The following is a 20,540-nucleotide window of genomic DNA, read 5'->3' on the forward strand; positions in this document are numbered from 1 at the left end:
AAAGAGAAAGTGAGTGTAGTTATCTTTAAAAATTGTCACAAAATGTATGAAGACATGTACCTAATTTCAAAGTTGATCATTTGCATTCATCAGGTCTCTGTACCTAAAACAAGTATGCATCCTCACATATTCTAAAGTGCTTTTATCAGTACACTTGTCACTGCCAAAAGTGTCACTCCCTAAGATTTTTTTCAAGTATTGAACTCTGAACTAGTAACAGATCCTTGCATTCTTTGAGCTATCTCAACGTGCCATTGTTGAGTTTATTCATTAATTCATAAATATCCAATCTCCATTTTTTTTCCCTGCAGGTGTAGTTACCCTCACTGGTGCCCTGAGTCGTTACCAACAGTCTATGCATTCCTTGGAGATATCAGCAACTGATGGTGGGGGCCAATCATCCCTTGAGAATGCCCAGATCAGGATCAGCGTAGTAGGTCCTGACGACTCCCCTCCGGTGTTCAACCAATCACATTACAGCTTTACTGTCAGGGAGAATACGCAACGGTTTCATGTTCTCGGTTCAGTCTATGCGGAAAATCTAGATCCAAGTAAGTGAACTTGTTACAAAGACGATACATAGAGGATAGAAGATTCACAGAAGGCATGTTTGAGACAGGCATTGAAAGTCTGGATTGTCAGTGAGTCTGAATTACGTAACTAATAAATTATGTGACTCAGTGTCATCATTATAAGTGATGAATACAATGCATGGAATGAGGATAAACTGTACATTCATTCTCATCTCTTGGGATCCATTGACAATAATTTGAAACCCCAGAATGCACATTCTAATAAACCAATCTTATCAAGTGTCTTTTGAACTGTTCTTTTCCACAGCTAACTTGGCAGTGATATCCTACTCCATTTACTCCGGTGATCCACAAGGCTACTTCAGCTTGAATCCAGCCACTGCTGAGCTGTCCATCAATTCCCCTCCTGACTATGAGCTCTACCCCTACCTCATCCTGACGGTTCAAGCAGCCAGTGGTTCCCCTCCTCTCTACGGACTCACTCATGTCAATGTCACCATTATAGATGAGAATGATAATACTCCACAGTTCCCTAGCAACAGAGAGGTTGTAGTTGTCCCAGAGAGTACAGCAGTTGGAAGCACTGTCTTCATTGCTATGGCAACAGATCGAGACAGTGGTAACTTTGGGACACTGCGATATAAATTGGTTCAGAATCCAGACAACAAGTTTTCTGTTCATCGGGTGACGGGACAGGTTCTCCTTGAGAGTGTGATCAGCTACAATGATCAGAGTTCATATGAAATCATTATCCAGGCTTATGACCGTGGAAGTCCATCGAAGAAAGGTAACTTGACTCTGACTGTGCTGGTGCAAGATGTCAACGATAATGGCCCACAATTCAACCCTGCCACATACCAGATGGATGTCTCCGAGGCAACACCAATCAGCACGCGAGTTGTACAAGTCATGGCAACAGATGAGGATCATGGAATCAATGCACGCATCACATACAGCCTCAAAGCCAGCATAGATGCAACTTACTTTGCTATCTTCCCTGACGATGGATGGCTATACACACGGCAACGCTTGGATTATGAACTCAGGTCAGAGTTCATACTTGAGGTCATCGCTTCAGACAACGGAAGCCCTGCCCAGAACAGTTCAGCTATAGTACGCATCCGTGTCACAGACATGAATGATAACTCACCACAGTTTGCACAGACTACATATTACTTCTACATTGATGAGAATCGTGAGGCTAACTCCGAAGCAGGACGTGTGATAGCTGAGGATAGAGATTCTGGGATGAATGCTCAAATTACGTACACATTGGAAGGAAATAGTGCATTTAGGATTGATCCTTCAACAGGTAGGAACACTTGAAAACTATATATATAAGAAAGAAACCTCATCAATTTATCTTTTTGAGGGATTTGTTTCAATTTTGCATATTGTTCATGGAATTTCTATCATATTATTGGGTTTAAAACAATTTTGATTTCCTTTTCTTCATGTGATAGGAGTCATAAGCACAACCCAAAGCTTAGATCGTGAGAATACAGCCAGCTATGACCTGAAGGTTACGGCTATGGATCATGGAGAGCCACCCAACATGGCTGTGGCTACTGTACATGTTGGTGTGAATGACTTGAATGACAACACACCAACGTTCGTCAGACAGTCTCAGTACCATGCATCCATCATGGAAGAACAAATGCCGGGAGAATTTGTTGCTAAAGTGATTGCGTTTGATCCAGATAGTGGCGAAAATGGAACAATAACGTATTCATTTGCAAGTGGTAAGTTTTTTTAAAAAGTATACATCCATTATACAAATACTGGCTTTAAATTGCTCATAATCGAAATCAAAATAGCAGGAAGAAAAGGAGCTTAATTTAAAGAACGATAAGTTTTTAAAATTGAAGAATCATTGAAAAAGCAAACAAGCAAGTTGAGTGAAATATTGTTGATGTTCCAAATGATGCGTGTATTGGCATTATTATGCTCAAAGAAATGAAATTGAACCTCAGATATAAGTTAAGACCTTCATTCAATTTTCAATTCTTTTCAGGTGGTGAACATTTCAACCTGGATCCTTCCACTGGCCTGATCACCACTCAGAGCACCTTAGACAGAGAGAGGAGTCAGATGTACATTATCAATGTCACAGCTCAAGATAACGGCACTCCATCCCTCCAATCAAGCATACAGGTCACCGTACGCATCCAAGACATCAATGATCACATGCCGGTCGCTGAGAGGGCAGCATACACATTTACCATTGAGGAGAACATTGAACCAGGGTCCACTGTCGGTCAAGTCAGAGCCCATGACCAAGATGCTGGGGATAATGGCAAGATCTTCTATAGCATCATCAATGGTAATGACTATGGAACATTCGGCATCAATCGAACCACGGGAGTTATCATCAACACTAGGGAGGTTGATTTTGAGTTGAGCAGCCATTATCAGTTAACAGTTCTTCTTGAAGATAATGGACCTGTACATCCGCAGACGACAACAGTCACTGTGAACATTAATGTCTTAGACATGAATGATAATACACCTGTCTTTGCCAATGACCCTATTCAATTCAGTCTGAGTGAGAATGTGGCTGTCGGTCATTTGGTCTGGACATTTCTTGCAACTGATGCTGACTCCGGTACCAACAGTGACATTCGGTATAGCATCCTAACTCCGCAGTCAACGTTTACCGTTGATGAGATAACTGGTGCCCTGACAACAATTGCAGAGATTGACAGGGAGTCCATTCCACGGTTTTTGTTTGTCGTACAAGCTGAAGATCAGGCTACCGTTGTATCTGATCGCAAGTCAAGTACAGTCACAGTTAGTATCTTAGTTGAGGACAGGAACGACAATTCTCCCGTCTTTCTGTCACGTGTCTTCACGCATATTAATGAGGATGAACCAGTAGGGTATCCAATCCTTCACATCCATGCCAGTGATGCAGATCTCGGGGAGAATGCGCGATTGGTCTACGAGATCAAATCTGGAAATGAGGAAGGAAAGTTTGCCATTGAATCCATCACAGGTGAGTATTTCATAAATCATTGCTTCATGGACAGATGTCTTTATACTTGGAAAGGCTTCAAAATGTTAGCTAATCTCTCATAGAGGTCTCATGTTGTGTAAATTCACAGGTTGTATCAATAGGCGTTGCTATTACCTCCAGACACCATTGTATTCAGCATGTAAGCCACAACACCATTAACTCTTGTATCATTCCCAGGTTTGTTATCAATTGCTCATTCGCTTGACCATGAGCATGAGAGACTGTACGTCTTGAACATTACGGCCACCGACCATGGCCTACCGTCCCTCAGCAGCTGGCAGACACTAGAGATACGTGTGGAAGACGTGAATGACTTACCACCACACTTTGACCCGTCATCCTACGTCATGAATGTGTTTGAGAACCTAGACAGAGCTACGTATGTCGGAACGGTGGTAGCAGAGGATGGAGACACAGGTATGGAGAATTTGAACTTTGGAAGGAGGAATTGAACACGGGTGATGCAAAATCTCCTAATAGAGGGAACACAAATGGCTTACAGTCTCAAGAAAGGATTTTGCTTGACCTGACAATATTTTCAGTGAATAATTGGATTGTTAAATCCACCCAGGTATAACTTTTCTTTCAATTGTCTTATTTCTGTCTTTTTTCTTGCAGGCACAAATGGAGAGATCACGTTTGAGATTCCCTATGGTATTGCTGAGGATATGTTTACAGTGGATGCTTCAACAGGAGTTATTGTCACCAATGGCAGGCTGGATAGAGAGGCTAAGGATTCCTATAGTATTACAGGTCAGTGTAGTCTCCAATACAAGCAGTAAAACTTGCTTTGCAATTTCACTCATAGACAGTTCCCAAAAATGAAATGCCTTGCACGTAAACTTTGTTCTTGGAAAAAAATAATGGTGTTTTTTCGTTGAATTGTATTTAAAGATTTCGTGCCAAAAAGCAACATCTGAAAGTTGAAAACTTGAAAGAATTTATGAAAAATCTGAATTTTCATTTATGGTGAAACCTGTTGTTTGGAAATAAGAGTACATGTATATTTATTGCTTTTTTATTCTCTAACTCAGTGTATGCTCGGGATGGTGCCTTCCCTGCACGCTACGATGTCGCTTCAGTCATTGTCTATGTCCAGGACACCAATGATCATGATCCAACCTTTGCAACAAGTCGTTATGAGCTCAGCATCCCAGAGAATGAGCCAGCCAGTGATGTTCACGTTGTCGTTGCTGAGGATAAAGATATCGGTGTGAATAGCAACCTGACTTACTCTATCATTGGTAAGTAATTAGTAAGCAGACAGAGGAAGACAATGCCTTTGGGAACTTATGAATATTCATAAAGAGATGAACCCTCATCAAAAGCCATAAGGAGATCGATACGCTGGCTGTGTTCTGACTCACTATCTGAGTTGAAAATTGAGGCGGTATTTGGACTAAATTATCATTGTTTCTCTATTGTTCAGACTGTCACAAAGCATGCCAGAAAATTAACAAGTATTTTATCCTTATTCTAACTACATGTTAACTTTTTCCCCAGATGGCAACATAGATGGCCTGTTTGTACTGGACTCTATAACTGGTCAGCTATCCACTACCGGCCCACTTGACCGCGAGGTGACCCCACAATACAACCTGACAGTCCGTGCCACTGACCATGGTGCCGGGCCTCGATCTGGAGAATCTGTGGTCACTGTCAATGTTCTAGATGACAACGACAATGACCCGGTCTTCCTGATGCCATCGTATCATTACCAATTGGCTGAGGATACTGGCATTGGTGTGTCATTGATGACAGTTGAAGCAGTTGATGCAGATGAAGGGACTAATGCCATGGTGCAGTATTCTCTGGATAACTCTACGCTGGGTCTGTTTGGTATTGATGTCAACACTGGTCAACTCACTACAACTGGGTAAGATATCTGCAAGAATCGTGCTCTTAGCTGCTTGTGCTTGCTAGTATTGCATTATACTTAAGTGATGCAGACCTTCAAAGTATTAAATGAGAAAACACCTGTTGATCTCTTTGTAGGCTGTTTGACTTTGAGAAGGAATCACAGTACATCTTCCAAGTCTGTGCGACCGATGGAGGTAGTTTTGGACCACGCTCAGAGAAAGTCCAAGTAATCGTAGACATCACTGACGTGAACGACAACGCACCGGTGTTCACCATGGTTCCATTCAGAGCTAACTTGTCCTTGGGGGCGCTGTCTGGAGCTTATGTGACGAGGGTTGTCGCAGAGGATAAAGACTCGGGTGTCAACAGAGAAGTCAACTATCGGTGAGTTGGAAATCCTCCTTGTTTATAATCTCAATGTGAAAGTTGTAAAAGATGACTTTATATGAATATTGTTCTTGCATGTTAATTATGGTATTAGAATTGTTAATAATATGTGTATTATGATATGTAACTAAAAACTAATTAAGTCTGGAAGGCAGGGGACCCTTGATGGAAAAATGGTTGTATTTAGTGACAGTGAAATATGAAATTACAGACACGGTTTATGTTACTGAGTACTATGACACATGTTGATGAGACTGTAATACAATTAGGAGCAACCCTGGTTCAAAGTGGGGCACTGTGGTCCAATGGTTACGGTGTTGGACTCGTGTGCCGTGGTACATGGGTTTGAATCCTGACCATGGGAACATGGTGCTTGTGCTCTTGAGCAAGGCACTTTACCATTATTGCTTTGTCCTTCGGATGGAAAGTAAAGCCGTAGGTCCCGTGTGTTGTGTAATGCACGTTAAAGAACCCAGCAACACTTGTCGCTAAGAGAAGGGGTTTGCCCCGGTGTTTCTGGCTGTGGCAGCAATTATGCGCCGCAGCACCTAGCAAAAAGGTGCTACATAATGGGTCTCATATGTTCATATACTTCATTTACCTGTCTTTGGTTGCATTCTCCCCCAGCGCTTTGTATCCTCTGGAAAAAGGCGCTATATAAATACAGTTATTAGTACTTGTAAAGTAGAATAACAGTTGATGTCTATTATATTATAAGTGCTTTTTGGCAATGAGTCAAGGGTTTTTAAAAACGGAAAACATGTAAGTGTCTTACACTCATTTATGAAGCTGTTCGAAGGAAATAAGGAAGTCTTTGAAAATTTTGAGTCCGAAACGTGAGTCTATTGAAACTAAACTACTGATAGCTGAGTTGAAAATGCCACAAAATGTTCAGTAGGTCCAATCCAGTATGAAGCTTCATTCATAAATTGGAATGCACTCAATGCCTTTTTCCCTCAGATTTGCTCAAACCTCTGCTGAGTTCACCCTTGATGCTACCACCGGTATGATTCTCACATCAGTCGTCATGAATACAGAGGCCCTTTATAGATTGGAAGTTGAAGCATACGATCTGGGAACACCCTCATTGTCAACAAGAGGTAAGGAGAAAATTAACCAGGGGACCGTGTCTGAAATGTTCATTTCCTTTCGTCTTATTGACCTTTGCATGTAGACTGGGTTTAACAGGTTGCACCTGTTTTACGGTCATAATTGATATGAAATACAGGGTGAGTAATAAAAAAAACGAAACCCAAATGTCGGGACTATTGGTTCATTGAAGTTCTGCATGTAGCACTTTCAAAATCTAGGATATGAAAGCCCAATTCATAAGCTTTCTTGTGCGTTCTTTCAGCAAAACGAAAACAATTCACAAACATCCTTATGTGATTTGTTTTTGTTTTGGTGAAAGAACACTCAACTTTTTTTGTGATCTGTGGACAGAACCTTAAAACGGTGGTTGTATTTAAAATTCCGTAACTTGAAAAGTACATGAGTGATTTGAATGATTCTTGTACTAAAAGAAAGCTTACGAATTGGGCTTTCATATCCTAGATTTTGAAAATGGTACATGCAGAACTTCACTAAAACAATAGTCCCAACATTTGGGTTTCGTTTTTTTTTACTCACCCTGTAGTGTCAACATTATCTTGTCAATCACAATCGTAATGTTTTGATCTATTGGATCTATTGAGACTCAATTCTTGTATCAATAATTTCATTATCTGTCGATTGTTTTTTTACCCTAAAGGTCTGGTGGAGGTTCACGTTGGCAATGCAGCAGCTGTTAGACTAGACTTCCTGTCTTCTGAGTATTCTGCATCAGTTCTTGAGGATGAATCAGCTGATACTCAGATCCTGATCTTGAAAGCTGTCCGGAGTGATGGCAATCCATCAGGACAAGTCACGTACTCAATCATCAGCGGCAATGATGATGCAGCATTTAAGATTACTGGCCAATCAGGTGCGTTGTCAATTGAACACTATTCACAAAGCAGCTTTTATAACCCAACATTTAGTTGTGATAGAAGGCAAGTGTGAAAACTTTTACAAACTTTTTATCCAGTGCTTGCCATCCTTGTAGCGCGGATGTTAGATCTTAGCCCAAATGTACACACGAATACCTCATTTGCTGGATTTTTTTATCTCAGCATTTAAACCAGTGAAAACACTCGACAAATAACAGTTCTATCATGCACCCGATGGACTCGCCACTTTTTATTAATTTGACGCTTAATTTCATTGTTTGAATCACCAGACTCTGCCGTTCTGTCAGTCCTGGATTCTACCTCCCTTGACTACGAGACAACTCAGCAGGTACGATTGGTTGTGCAGGCTGAAGCGCCCTCTATTGGTGCAGTACCATTGTACGGTTACGCGACGGTCCAACTGAATCTACTGGATGCTAATGATAATGCTCCACGCTTTGTCCAGGATAAATACACAACGTCAGTTTGGGAGGGACAATCCAGTGGAATCTACGTCATTCAGGTGAGTTGCAGTCCTTCAAATGATTCATTAAGTCTGTCATATCTGATGCAGCTGAAGCAGGAGATCAAAGCCATGGCAAGATAACAGACAAACAAAGAGGTACAACTGTTAGCAAACGGAGTGAAGTTCTTTTTTCAGGAGCTCAACTGTGCCAAGTTGCTTATAATTCTGGAACAATTATCAAACGTGTGCAGTATGCAGAGGCCAAAACTTTGGTTTTCATTGTTTCACCTTGTTGACAGTGTCTTATATCCGTAACAAATGTGACAACAGCTTTGTAAAAAATATATGATACCGTTGCTTAGCTACATGATGTGACTGATCTCTGTTTTGTATTGATAGGTGTCTGCCAATGATGCAGACCAGGGTACCAACGGTCAGATCACCTATTCCATCCGAAGTGGGAACTTTGACAACTCCTTCAACCTTGATCCAATCACCGGTATTGTGACGACCAATATTGAACTAGACCGTGAAATCAGAGATGCTTACAAGTTGACGTTAGCGGCCAGAGACAGCGGTAGCTCACAGCTGACAGGATTGGCTACATTGAAGATCACCATTGTGGATATTAATGACAACAGGCCTCGCTTCCCACCATTCAACCCGCTGGTCATCAGTGAAGGTATGTACAAGCTTTAATAGTTGAAAATAAATTATTCAATAACTACGTTTTCTTTGTTTGGCTCCATTTATTTATTTTTGGGTTGTACAAACTATGGAGTGTTTGTTTCATGTTTGCATCTGTCCTTCATTACTATGTTTTGTTTGCCGCCTAAAACCTGTTTCTCTCCATCTGGCATAACTTTTAAACACACTTAGAACTGATGCTTTCAAAGTTAAATCCATAATTTTGTGACAATCTGGGAAAAAAACTGCAAAAGTTTATCACTTGATAACTTGTCTATGATTTTACATTTGGTAATCGCAACAAATTTTGATTGTCTTGTTTGCCTAGGTGCTGAAGTTGGTTACCCTCTGATAACATTGACTGCTAACGATGGAGACACCAATCCAACTATCACCTATCACTTCACACCTACTGGTAACCCAGGCAACAAGTTTGCCATTGATCCATTCAGTGGCAGCATTACACTAGCCGAGACATTAGATCGTGAGACGCAGGATATTTATAGTCTTGAAGTACAGGCATCGGACACTGTGTACACGGATGACGTCACGCTGGTTGTAAGGGTTAGAGATGAGAATGATAATGAGCCACAGTTCAGCCAGCAGTCCTATCAGGTGGGTGTGGAATTATTTCCTATCATGTTGCATTACACGTCAATGATGTACACTGCTATAATTTTGTGGGCAATCACACAGAGTAATGTCAGTGGAAAATCTCTATAACGAATGGCTAAACCAAATAATCATTTGTGTACCCCACTGTGTTTTCAAAGTGAAGTTCTATTGTAGTGTGTCGAGGCAGTGTGTTACTAACATGTACTCATACAGTCAAGTGAGGGCACGTTTATTATATTGAATTCATGGTTGCTTGTGTTAGGTTGTGTCATAAGGATGCCTCAAAGAGTTGTAAAGTTGTTATCACTATGATCTAAACTTCGAGGTTATGAGTAGCACAGTTAGATTAAACCATCTGGAGAAGACACATGTAGTAATTTAATGATAGCTCTGTCTTGGATCAAATTGTAAGTGATGAATGTTAAATGGTTGTTATTTTTGCATTTGTAGGTGGCATTGTCTGAGTTGACCCCATCTGGTTATCACGTCCTGACAGTCAATGCAACAGACGCTGATATTGACAACAATGCTCACATTGTCTACAGCATGGGTGTAGCACCTGTACAGGGATTTGTCATTGATTCAGTAACAGGTGTGTATTACATAGACTGACCATTGCAAGGATTACAATACACAAGAGTCTATCTTCAAGCAAACTTGAATCCTTGATCCTGATTGGTCCATTCATGGCAACAACAGTGTGATATTACACTGTATGGCACGGTCCATATCGCACTCCGCGTATAGCGCTATTCCAAGATGCAAGCAACATTCCACCTGCATGTACTATTAAACCGCTTAAAGGTTCGTGTAAAACGGGCTAGTTCCATCTTTACTGTGCATCAATTTTACTTGAAGATAAATCCCTTATCACGCTCGCGTTTGTGGAACACAGAAAATGTAGTGCGTCTGTGTCCCATATACCACTCTATGTGGAACACAGACACACTACACTAGTTATCCCACGCTCGTGGGATAACTATAAATACCTTATACCATGGTGCATTTCGCACTCAGCGTATCGTTCTATTCCAAGACGTACACCATTTCTACTGTACACCCGTGTAATAGGTTATCACTGAAAGGTTTATGTACAACGTGCATGTTCTATTTTTTACTGCGCATCAAGTTTGCTTGAAGATAACTTTGTTATCCCACTCTCACTCGTGGAACACGGAAAATGTAGTGCGTCTGTGTCCCACGGCCGAGACACACTACATTGTTCCGTGTTTAACTGGCGCTCGTGGAATAACTCAGATTATAGTGGTTCTTGAATGAAGGCAATGAAGCCATGGGCTATTATAATCATGATATGTACATTTTAAGGAAAATCTGTCCAAGCAAGCAAGGCTATAAAAGCCACTCTTGGTGGGGGGGGGGGGGGGGGAGGGTGCAGCAAGGGCCAGAAAGAAGAAAAATGTGATTAAAAATAATAATAATCAGGAAAGCTGGAGGTAGGAATTTATATTTCTCTTCAAAGAGGCTAGATCATAGAATGGAGGGAAACAGCAACTGGGCAAGGAAGTCCAACGATAAACAGAACATGTAGAGAGAGGCAGAGGTAACATTGATGAGGACATCTATGTAGTTGCTACAAATCAGCCGTTACTAAACTGAAATTTCCCTAACCCCTACTATTGACCATGCATGCGATATTACAATCTATGTCGTTTTGTATTTGACAGGTGCTATAACAACCAACCAGACAATCAACTTTAATCCAGCCCAGCCCATCATTCAGCTTGTCGTCACGGCAACTGACCATGGCAACCCACCCCTATCCAGTGTTGTTGCTGTCCGAGTCCAGGTCTTAGACGTCAACAACAATGCTCCTGCCTTCCAACAAGATATCTACTCTGCGTTTGTCGATGAAGACAAAGCCATTGGTTCATTGGTTACCACGGTAACTGCTGAAGATGAAGACCCATCTTATCATAATCGGAAGATTGACTACAGCATTATCAGCGGTAACGAGGATGGGAAATTTGAGATCAAAGCCGACAGTGGAGACATTAATGTATTTGATAGCCTGGATCGTGAACTCGTTGACACGTATACCCTGATAGTTGCAGCTACAGATCGTGGACTACCTCAACGTAACTCAACGGCTGAGGTTGTCATTGAGGTTTTGGATGTTAATGACCACGCACCGAGATTCAACCAGACGCATTATTTTGGGACTGTCCAGGAAAACGCAACAACTAACACTAGTGTTGTACAGGTGTTTGCAAGCGACCTTGATATCGGACGGAATGCGGAGATTCAGTTTGATATCAAATCAGGTAATGAGATGGATATGTTTACTATTGATGTGACTACCGGTTTGATTACTGTTAAAGGCAGTCTGGATTATGACACAGTACCTGAGGTCAGGATGTCAGTACGGGCTACCGATCGCAGTGGTGATAACCCACTACATGCTATTGTGCCGGTAAACATTGAAATCACCGATTACAACGATAACGTCCCATACTTCCCATTCATGATGTATTTGGAACGCGTGGCCGAGAACCAACCAGCTGGTACTCCTGTATTTCAGGCCCATGCAATTGATAAGGACACCGGTGAATATGGTCAGCTGACTTATGCAATCACTGAAGGTAGTGGGAAGGACCTGTTCAACATTGACCCCGTCAGTGGTAACGTCACCACTGTGCGACCTTTTGACTTTGAGATGGAGGAATCTTATCGACTTCTCATCCGAGCTGTGGATAAAGGTGGGGAGTCAGTATCTGTGCAAGCCCAAGTTGAGATCACCAGTCAGGATGACTACCAGCCACATTTTGATAAGAAGGAATACTTGTTTAGCGTGGTTCAGGATGCAGCAGTTGGCACTATGGTGGGTACGGTACATGCCAGTGATAATGATACAGGAGCAGACGGTGTTGTACTCTATGGCTTTGAGAGAAGTCATGAGTTTTTTGCCATCAACCAAAGCACAGGGATAATAACAGTAAAGAAACGTCTAGACTCCTCAAACAGACGGAAGCGTGACATGATTGAGTCTCTGTATAGAAATCGTCGGCAGAGTGTAGATGGCAAAGACCAGTATTCACTGATAGTCAAAGCTAGCTCTGGAAGAGTTGGATCCAAGGAAGACATAGTCCCCATCACGTTGAATGTCAACCCTCCAGCTGTACCAGGTGGCCAAGTAGGCTTACCGATGACTACCATTCTTGCTATCGTTATTCCTGTCATCTTACTGATTCTGCTCATCATCATTATCCTGTTCTTTATCGCACGACGTCGTCGTCGTGAGAATCGCAAGAAGGATCCTAAACCTGCTGATTACCAAGCCGGTGACCGGTCACTGTCACCAAGATCTTACGATACCACCTTTGATACTGTAGAAATGGGCCACAGTGCTATGGTCAATCATGCTATGATTCCTGAACAACCACTTACAGCAGGTGATACTTCATACAACATCTATCCACCGCGGAACCTCTACAACATGCACAGAAATAACATGAATAGCTCTATGGAAGTAGGTCACCTGACTCGGACTGATGTCTCTGAGGGTAACTCAGCATCCAGTGGGAGGGGATCAACAACCGTAGAGGATGAGGAAATCCGTCGCATTAATGAACGCTCAGTTTCAGATGATCATACTGCCAGCGTACGAGACAAGGTCTTAGATTCCGGCATTCAGCAAGATCATGAAGATGGATTATCCTTGCGAGATAATGCTTCTGATGTTATGGGCTCACCTAGAGAGAAGAACATCAGTTACATGAACAGTACAAGTGCAGAGAGTATGCATGTGTTTGGTGAGGAGGGAGGTGGCGAGGCTGGTGGTGGTATGGACATTGGTAATCTGATCTATGCTAGATTAGATGAAGTAGGTGCAGAAGAAGACGATGCCATTATGGATGGTACAAGAGCCTTTGGGTGGGGAGATGATGTCCAACCATCTATGGCAGGTTCACTCAGCTCAATTGTAAACAGTGACGAAGAACTCGCAGGTAGCTACAACTGGGATTACTTACTGGACTGGGGACCTCAGTTTCAACCCCTGGCTCACGTCTTTGCTGAAATTGCCAAATTAAAGGACGACACAGTTGTGAAACGGCAGCTGGAGAGGCCACAACAAAAGCACAAACCTGTGAAGCAGTATCCTCCTCCATTGCTGACTAATGTAGTCCAAGGACCCATCAAACCAGTAGCTCCACTCGCTATGAACAATGGTCAGTCAAAGCAAACATCACACTCCTTGCCACGCTCACCAATCGTTAATGAGAGCGCATTTGCAGCTGTGGCTGTATCACCGGATCTGTCACCCTCGCTATCACCCCTTGCACCAGGATCTATGTCCATTTCTCCCATGGTTACATCAACAGGGGTAAGTTCAGGTCAGTCTTCAAGTCGAGGGAACTCTGGTTCAAGCACACCCCAACGAGCGTCAAGAAACCCAAAGCAGGTCACTGGTATCCGCTTTGTACCATCGTTTACCGGTGATGAGGAAGAAATCCAAATCTAAGCATTCCTACAGTGTTTTCAAAGAGTGTCTGCCTTGTGTAACTGTTTTATTATAGATGTATAGTGTAAATACCTGTAAATATTGTTTTGCAAAATTATGATTCAGAGTATTCAAGTGTCAAGGTATAGCCAAATTTCTGTAATACATGTATGTAAATCATGTTTTGACCACATGATCGTTACATTTTGTACTGTATTTTTATGAGATTTTTGCAGAGATTTGTAAATAGTTTGTTTGAATGAAGAGGCTGCAGTTTGACCAATTAAGCAAATGGAATTGGACCCATTATTTTTGTGGTGCTAGCTCTTTCAATGGAAAATTCTTATTATGAACGAGCTGAGCACCTTGTACAATAAAGTAACTTATGTAATATTGTTTAGAATGTAATATTGTCAATACTTATTCAACTCATTTTACTTTTGCTATCTAACCTTTAGAAAAGCGTTTTAATTTTTATAAATTATTTTACAGCTTATTTTATGTTTCATAATCTTTTAGAAGGTTTTTTCATTTTTAACATTTTGCAACAAGCTGTGGAGAGATGAAAAGGTACCAATTGTCACAACATTGCCCTTTCTATGTTTATAGGAACATTTTTGTCCTCTCTTTAACTAGATATAAGCATGATTTAAAAATAATCTCTTTTTGATTTTATTATTGAACATGTACAGTCTGAACTTATTCACTTGCACTTATGTGACTGCCGTGCGAATGGCAAATTACTACACTTTGTTGTAAATTTATAGATTTCTGTGATTTTGTTCTGTTTTGTTTGGGTTAGAATGGCACTTTTTTCCATACATTGCACATTTTCCTTGAGTGAACAAACACTGAGATGAAAAGTAGGTCTCAATTTGTCGTATGCTCTGGTTTCATGTTTGTAGAAATTTGACCAGTGATTCTAGAATTAAAATCACTAAAGGGATATCTGTCTTCATGTGTTGATGAAGTCCAAGGTGAAAGGTCACTTCCATCCACAAATGTATTTTTTTTTCTTCAAATTCTGAAGTGTTATTCAAAGTAAGACGATTCAGGAAGGAAGCATGTATCGTTGAGCCACTCTGTGATGCTTGCGTTTCAGTTTTGCATTGGACAAGTTGTTGATATGATGATTCATGTGCATGAATTCTGTTTTTGTCATTTTTAAGGCAAAAGCTTTTATTGTAAATTCTAAACAGTCTGTAGGATAAACTGGCAAATGATTTAAGAGTAATTTTCTCTATTTTTTTTCAATTGCTTTGTGATCTTTCGAAGTCTATAGGCTGTGACATAATTTATGCATATTTTGCCAGCATTCCATATTGAATTCCATTCGGACATATAACCAGGAATAAATACTGTAAGCTATAATATTTTTTCATATAATTGTAAAACAAATACAGGGTAAATTTAATGCATAAAAATAAATTGGAAGGATGAATTCTCAATTCTCATTCATTTCATAATCGTGACTTACGTATTCAGTTGTATTAAGATGAAAGTGTTGAAATATTGGTTGAAATCTCTGTTGCGCTCTGATAACTAGATCAATGCATAATTTGTGAGTACTGGTGCCAAGTTAAGTGAAAAATGCATCCTCTTAAAACTATATACATGTAAAGTCTTCCAATTTGTAGTCCTTTTCAGTTCACACCTTTTTAATATTGTTTATCGACAAGGTTTACTTTCTTACCTGATAGTTTTTTGATAAAAATAATATGAGGTGAAAGAAATTTCTTAAAATAAGAGCAATGGCATATCCCAGGGCATTTTGGTGTCCCATATTAATTAAAAGATGGTTCGGATGTCGATACAGTGAAGTCTTACTTGTGCCCCACCACCCCCCTCCCGCGTAAAAAAGCTGGATGCGCTACTGTACAAGAGCCAACAGAAATTCTTCTGTCAAGAAAAATAGTCTTACAGATGATATAAAATGAACGGTTTCTTCAGTTTTTGTCAAAAAATTTTCAAATGTCATTTTTTTTTCAAACGTTTGTATGTTGTAGCCAAATTTGTAAAATGTAATAACCTTGATAATATTATCAAATGCCCCCCCCTTTTATAGTTGTTTAAAAATGGTTAGTATCAAAGGAATCCTAGCATCTTTTTATATGGACAGTATTTTGATAAAAGTAAATAGAATTTCATTTTAGCCTACCAAAGTAATTTAGTGTATGGTAATGTTGAGTAAAGAACTATAATTTTTGTTTTCCAGAGTTTTTCTTGGTTTGTGTTTTTGCATGCAGGTTGTTGCCTGTTAAGAATCATTCTGATTTTGTTATTTTATAACGTAATCATTTAATTATTATAATTATTAGATCGCGGAAATGGGAGTTATTGTCGAAATATTGTGAATAAAATCACCTCGACTCAATTATGTAAAAGATGCCGAAATGTTTGTGATTCTGTTCAATGTTGGCTCATAGAGGGTCTAGCATCGTCAATAGAGGGCGCTCTCTATCGTGTAAGGGGATGCACAATAATGCCAAAGTTTTTTTTGTCAACGTTTTAAATCATCGAAAAATGTATTGTTCGTAATTACTGTTAACAATTTCGGGAAACTTTGGAACTTTTTCTTAAGAATCCTTGAAGGGGCTGATTTCATTTATGCTTGAATCTCAAGGTGCCGATACAGGTAAAATTCGATACCACGAAATAGGAGTGTGTCCCCCGTGAGGGACTCTAAGCGCGCAAAATGCAAATCGCCATAAACTTTTAGTTTTGTGTCGGGCGGTAAGTTGACGGTAAGGAGTACATTGGCTTAGATGTGTAGTGATGTCGGAATTTACTTGTTCCTGGGTTCAAACAGGCGCTCTTAAAGGTCAAGTAAACGTGAGTAACCTATTTTAAAAAAACTATTTAATGTACTTTCGTCGTCGTGGAAAAGTGTCCTCCGTGGTTACAGCAAGATTGTCCGATGACCGTGCAAAATGTGGCGTCCGAGAATTGGGCACAAAATCTGCCGAGTGCATGTTTCTTAACGTGGCGCACTCAAGAAATCTCAGAAACTCCCAAGTGGAAAATTCAAACTTTCGCACGTTTACAAATTCTGATAAACCTTTATAATGTCCACGTACACACCCAACTACATGTACATGTACATGTACATGTAAATGTTTGTCAAAAAATTAGTTTCATAATTATTTTGGGGGCGCGTGTTATCTGCGCCGTTTAAAGTAAAATTGGAAACTCGCGCCAAACTTTCTTTCTGAACTTTAAACGGTACAATTCGCTCCGAGTTTTTAAACAGGTAGGCAAATTCAAGATTAGTTATGACACGTTGTTTTTAGAGCTTAATGAAAAATATGTCTTACTGTGAAATATTAGGCACAAAGTAGCAATTAGGGACTAAGGTGAACAATCAAAGTGCCCACGTTTATACTGTCCTGTCATTGATAAAACCGTGGATGGTTTGCGTTCCTTCCTCCATAAACCTGTTTGTTTTGTTGAACACGATTGGCATTTATACATGTAGGTCTACATTAATTAATTAATATATTACAATGGAGTGATATTACTACGACAAGCAATGCCCCAAAAAGAATGGCATGTGGGGCACTTTGTGCGGACGTGGAAGGGAGGTGCGTTTGCGATCACCTATCATGTCACAAGGTGGCGCTGTACATGGTCGAGGCCGCGTCTTAGCTGTTTTCGACAACAACCGTTGACATGCCACTTTATGCTAGGATTATTGGTGAAATTTATTAGACAGCATTTATTTCTTGATTAACTTTTTTGGGGAAGATAATGAGCTTGGGCTCATCATACTAGTAATACATTGGGATGATTTATTTACAAATGTACTGGCAATTTTGCTCGTGACATGTAGGGCCTGAATATATGTAGCCATATGATTGGTTCAAGTACGTGACGCTGGCATGATGATTTGGGTTTCTTGGTAACGGAATTTCAACGCTGAGAGCTTGTAATTTGATAATTTAATAATGATTGTGATATTTGCCCCGCCTGGTGGCCTGGGCACTTAAATGCTCTCCGACTACATGAGACCGCTCATTATACTCTGTCGTCAGTAACGTGAATCAACGATAGGCCTAGGCAAGAAGAAGTATCACTAATTATCTCTAGAAAAAAAACTGTAAACAGTAGTTTTTGACATGGCAGCTGAACATTTCACACTATTTTGTCAGCTCATTTCTTGGGCAACAATTTTGGTTCTAACCGCCGATGTACAGCAAGTTTTCAATCACCAGTCAGGTTCAATTTGGTGTACGATTATCGGTTCTGGCATTAATGATACACAAATCAGCCGAAATCATGCGAAAAATCACAAGGATTGTCACCTGTCGTGTGGGGCCGATCCAGCGTGCGAGTCCACGAATTACATCCCAAGCAAGCGTCTGTGTGAGATGAACGCTGCGTCGCACAGTGACTGCCCCCGTAGCTTCGTACAGAGGAATGACGCAATCTACACGCCCAAATTCAAGGTAAGACACAATCATAACAAATACCAACCGTGTAATGTTTGATGCATTTTAGTTTAACAAGAAGTACATTTCTTGCATAGATTCTTGACAATTGTAAATCGTTTTAGATTAGATTCCCAAGTTGGAATGCGTAAAGGTGCAAAACACTTCAAACTTTTGTGACTATAATGCTTATGGTTTTTAAAATTAAAAAATAATGGATCTGAGAAAGATTGGATTGGTTATAATGATGTAATGTTTCATGTAAACCTGACATACAGACAAGATAAGTGTGCCGCTCCGATAATTCCCAGATATTTAAAATGCTGACTTAATGCGGTAATTTTACTGAAGGACTTATTAATCTGAAACTTCGACAATATATTGGTAGAAGATGTCTTCTTGAGAATAACCAAAACAGCGAGTTGGCTTTTATATAACTAGGCCTAAATAGCTAAAATACTGAACAAATCCAAATGTTAAACCCGAATGGTCTGTAAACTTGACCGTTTAAATGCCTTTATTATTGAATTCTTCCCTTATCGAGCTGCTTATTTTGGTTAACAGACAGATTGCAGACACTGCGTGCCGGCTTACTCCAACTTTGGAGAATCTTCACATCTTGAAGGTACGTAGCCTCTGCTTGATTGTATTGTCTCAGCCCAGATGCAGAAAAGAGCAGAAGTGTCACATTTTATTAAAATTTCACTTGAAATTATTTTCAAGTTTCACTGGAAATTATTTACAAATTTTATTCTAAAGAGAAAAAAAGAAAGACTTCAAAAAGTTAACTGGTGATATTTCGTTATTTTCTTACGCCTTTGTATACCTATTAGTATTCAACTTTCTCGATGTATCGTGGACCTACCCCGCCCAAATCAGGCTTTTGCTTTGCTCTGTATCTACATGGAAGCATACACATTAAAGATTTTTCCAAGCATTGATTTTTAATTTATTCTCTCCTTTGTTTTCTTTTACAGCGCATTACGCTTTTGAGGGTAACTTGTTGGACTCAACTAGCGCTGGTAGGAATGGCTTGGCAAGTGGCGAAGTTTTCTATCCCAGAGGAGTATGCGGGAGGGCTGCTTCGTTCAACGGTCACAGCAAAATAGACGTCGATGCTTTCCGTCAGTTTGCCTTGGGATCTCGTTTCAGTGTCAGTGCTTGGTTCAAACGAACCAATCCCGATGGCTATCAAGGAATCGTCAATGCTGGCTATAGCGAGGATGGCTCCTGGGAAGTCCGCATGACAGACAGCGCAGGCGGGACAGGAATCGGTGGCACAGTCATCACCTCGCATTATGAAAAAGTATGGCCTTACAATGTCGTGAAAGTGAGTCTGAATGACTGGCATCACGTCATCATGACGTATAACGGCTCCCAGCTACTGTTTTACGTGGACAATGAACTGCAGACCGGTACGAGTGATTGTTGTACAGGCGAGATTTTGTCGAAAGATATCCCGGTGACCATCGGGCAGGCAGGAAGGGGTCACGCGATGGAGTATTTCTTCGGCTTTATTGATGAGGTCAAGATCTTTACCACTACCCTGTGCCCCGAGGAGGTTGACAAGATGTTTCGTTTTCCTTGCACCTGTTAGGATGCAAATTTAGACTGTTGGAAAAGTTGTCGATATCAAACCGCTTAGGCCTACGGATAATGGAATCAATAATGCTTAAGTTTGTAGGATTGGGTTCATTTTTCCCCAGTGTTTACATTAGACGATTTAAGAACTGTCAATGGGTATATGTACAAAACCAAAAACCAGTGAAGAGCAGAATGAATTATTTAAATCTGGATAAAGATAATTATTTCACAATTTCCTCTCTAGAAAATTTCACTGTTACAATGCGCATAATAAACGGGCGTACCTGATGACGTTTGGTGCCCTTAAAATCAGTCATTTCGAACTCGACTTATCAAATTGTTTGCTGATATGACTGCACTTGTGAAATTGCAGAAACTTTCAGAATATTTTGCGAATTGGTGAAGTAATAATGTTGAAACTCTTTGTGGTCATTGTCTTTAACAGGAAGCAAAACAAATATGTTCTTTTCGACGGGGACAGAAAGAGGGTATCAGTAGATTTTTGTTGATAGATGTAATGACAGTATATAGCAATGATG

The 20,540-nt window shown here is 40.4% G+C and overlaps 2 protein-coding genes across 2 annotated transcripts in view; both read left to right on the top strand.

Moving 5' to 3' along the window:
- The window catches only part of LOC119727415 (protein dachsous-like), a 41,960-nt gene extending 25,584 nt beyond the window's left edge, over positions 1–16,376 (top strand). The window contains exons 5-20 of the mRNA XM_038199281.1: positions 312–551; positions 841–1,845; positions 1,997–2,275; positions 2,548–3,528; positions 3,727–3,966; positions 4,168–4,302; positions 4,584–4,793; positions 5,053–5,425; positions 5,545–5,793; positions 6,757–6,896; positions 7,547–7,759; positions 8,054–8,286; positions 8,629–8,911; positions 9,245–9,531; positions 9,982–10,123; positions 11,217–16,376. Of these exons, the coding sequence (XP_038055209.1) occupies positions 312–551; positions 841–1,845; positions 1,997–2,275; positions 2,548–3,528; positions 3,727–3,966; positions 4,168–4,302; positions 4,584–4,793; positions 5,053–5,425; positions 5,545–5,793; positions 6,757–6,896; positions 7,547–7,759; positions 8,054–8,286; positions 8,629–8,911; positions 9,245–9,531; positions 9,982–10,123; positions 11,217–14,011 (7,805 nt within the window). The 3' untranslated portion in view covers positions 14,012–16,376. The remainder of the gene's footprint in view (positions 1–311; positions 552–840; positions 1,846–1,996; positions 2,276–2,547; positions 3,529–3,726; positions 3,967–4,167; positions 4,303–4,583; positions 4,794–5,052; positions 5,426–5,544; positions 5,794–6,756; positions 6,897–7,546; positions 7,760–8,053; positions 8,287–8,628; positions 8,912–9,244; positions 9,532–9,981; positions 10,124–11,216) is intronic.
- A 1,256-nt stretch (positions 16,377–17,632) lies between these two features.
- LOC119729357 lies at positions 17,633–20,095 on the top strand. The gene is made up of 3 exons (XM_038201982.1): positions 17,633–18,435; positions 18,982–19,042; positions 19,395–20,095. The coding sequence occupies exons 1-3, from the start codon at positions 18,106–18,108 to the stop codon at positions 20,012–20,014; spliced, it is 1,011 nt and encodes a 336-aa protein (XP_038057910.1). The 5' UTR covers positions 17,633–18,105; the 3' UTR covers positions 20,015–20,095.
- Positions 20,096–20,540: the final 445 nt, after the last annotated feature.

The sequence above is a fragment of the Patiria miniata genome, unplaced genomic scaffold (assembly GCF_015706575.1).
Source record: "Patiria miniata isolate m_02_andy unplaced genomic scaffold, ASM1570657v1 HiC_scaffold_20, whole genome shotgun sequence".
Lineage (NCBI taxonomy): Eukaryota > Metazoa > Echinodermata > Asteroidea > Valvatida > Asterinidae > Patiria > Patiria miniata.

Excerpts from the sequence above, each read along its gene's own strand:
- LOC119729357 (XM_038201982.1), top strand. The coding sequence starts at position 18,106 with ATGGCAGCTGAACATTTCACACTATTTTGTCAGCTCATTTCTTGGGCA. Across the intron at positions 18,436-18,981 it reads TCTACACGCCCAAATTCAAG|ACAGATTGCAGACACTGCGT; the intron begins GTAAGACACAAT and ends TTTGGTTAACAG. Across the intron at positions 19,043-19,394 it reads AGAATCTTCACATCTTGAAG|CGCATTACGCTTTTGAGGGT; the intron begins GTACGTAGCCTC and ends TTTCTTTTACAG.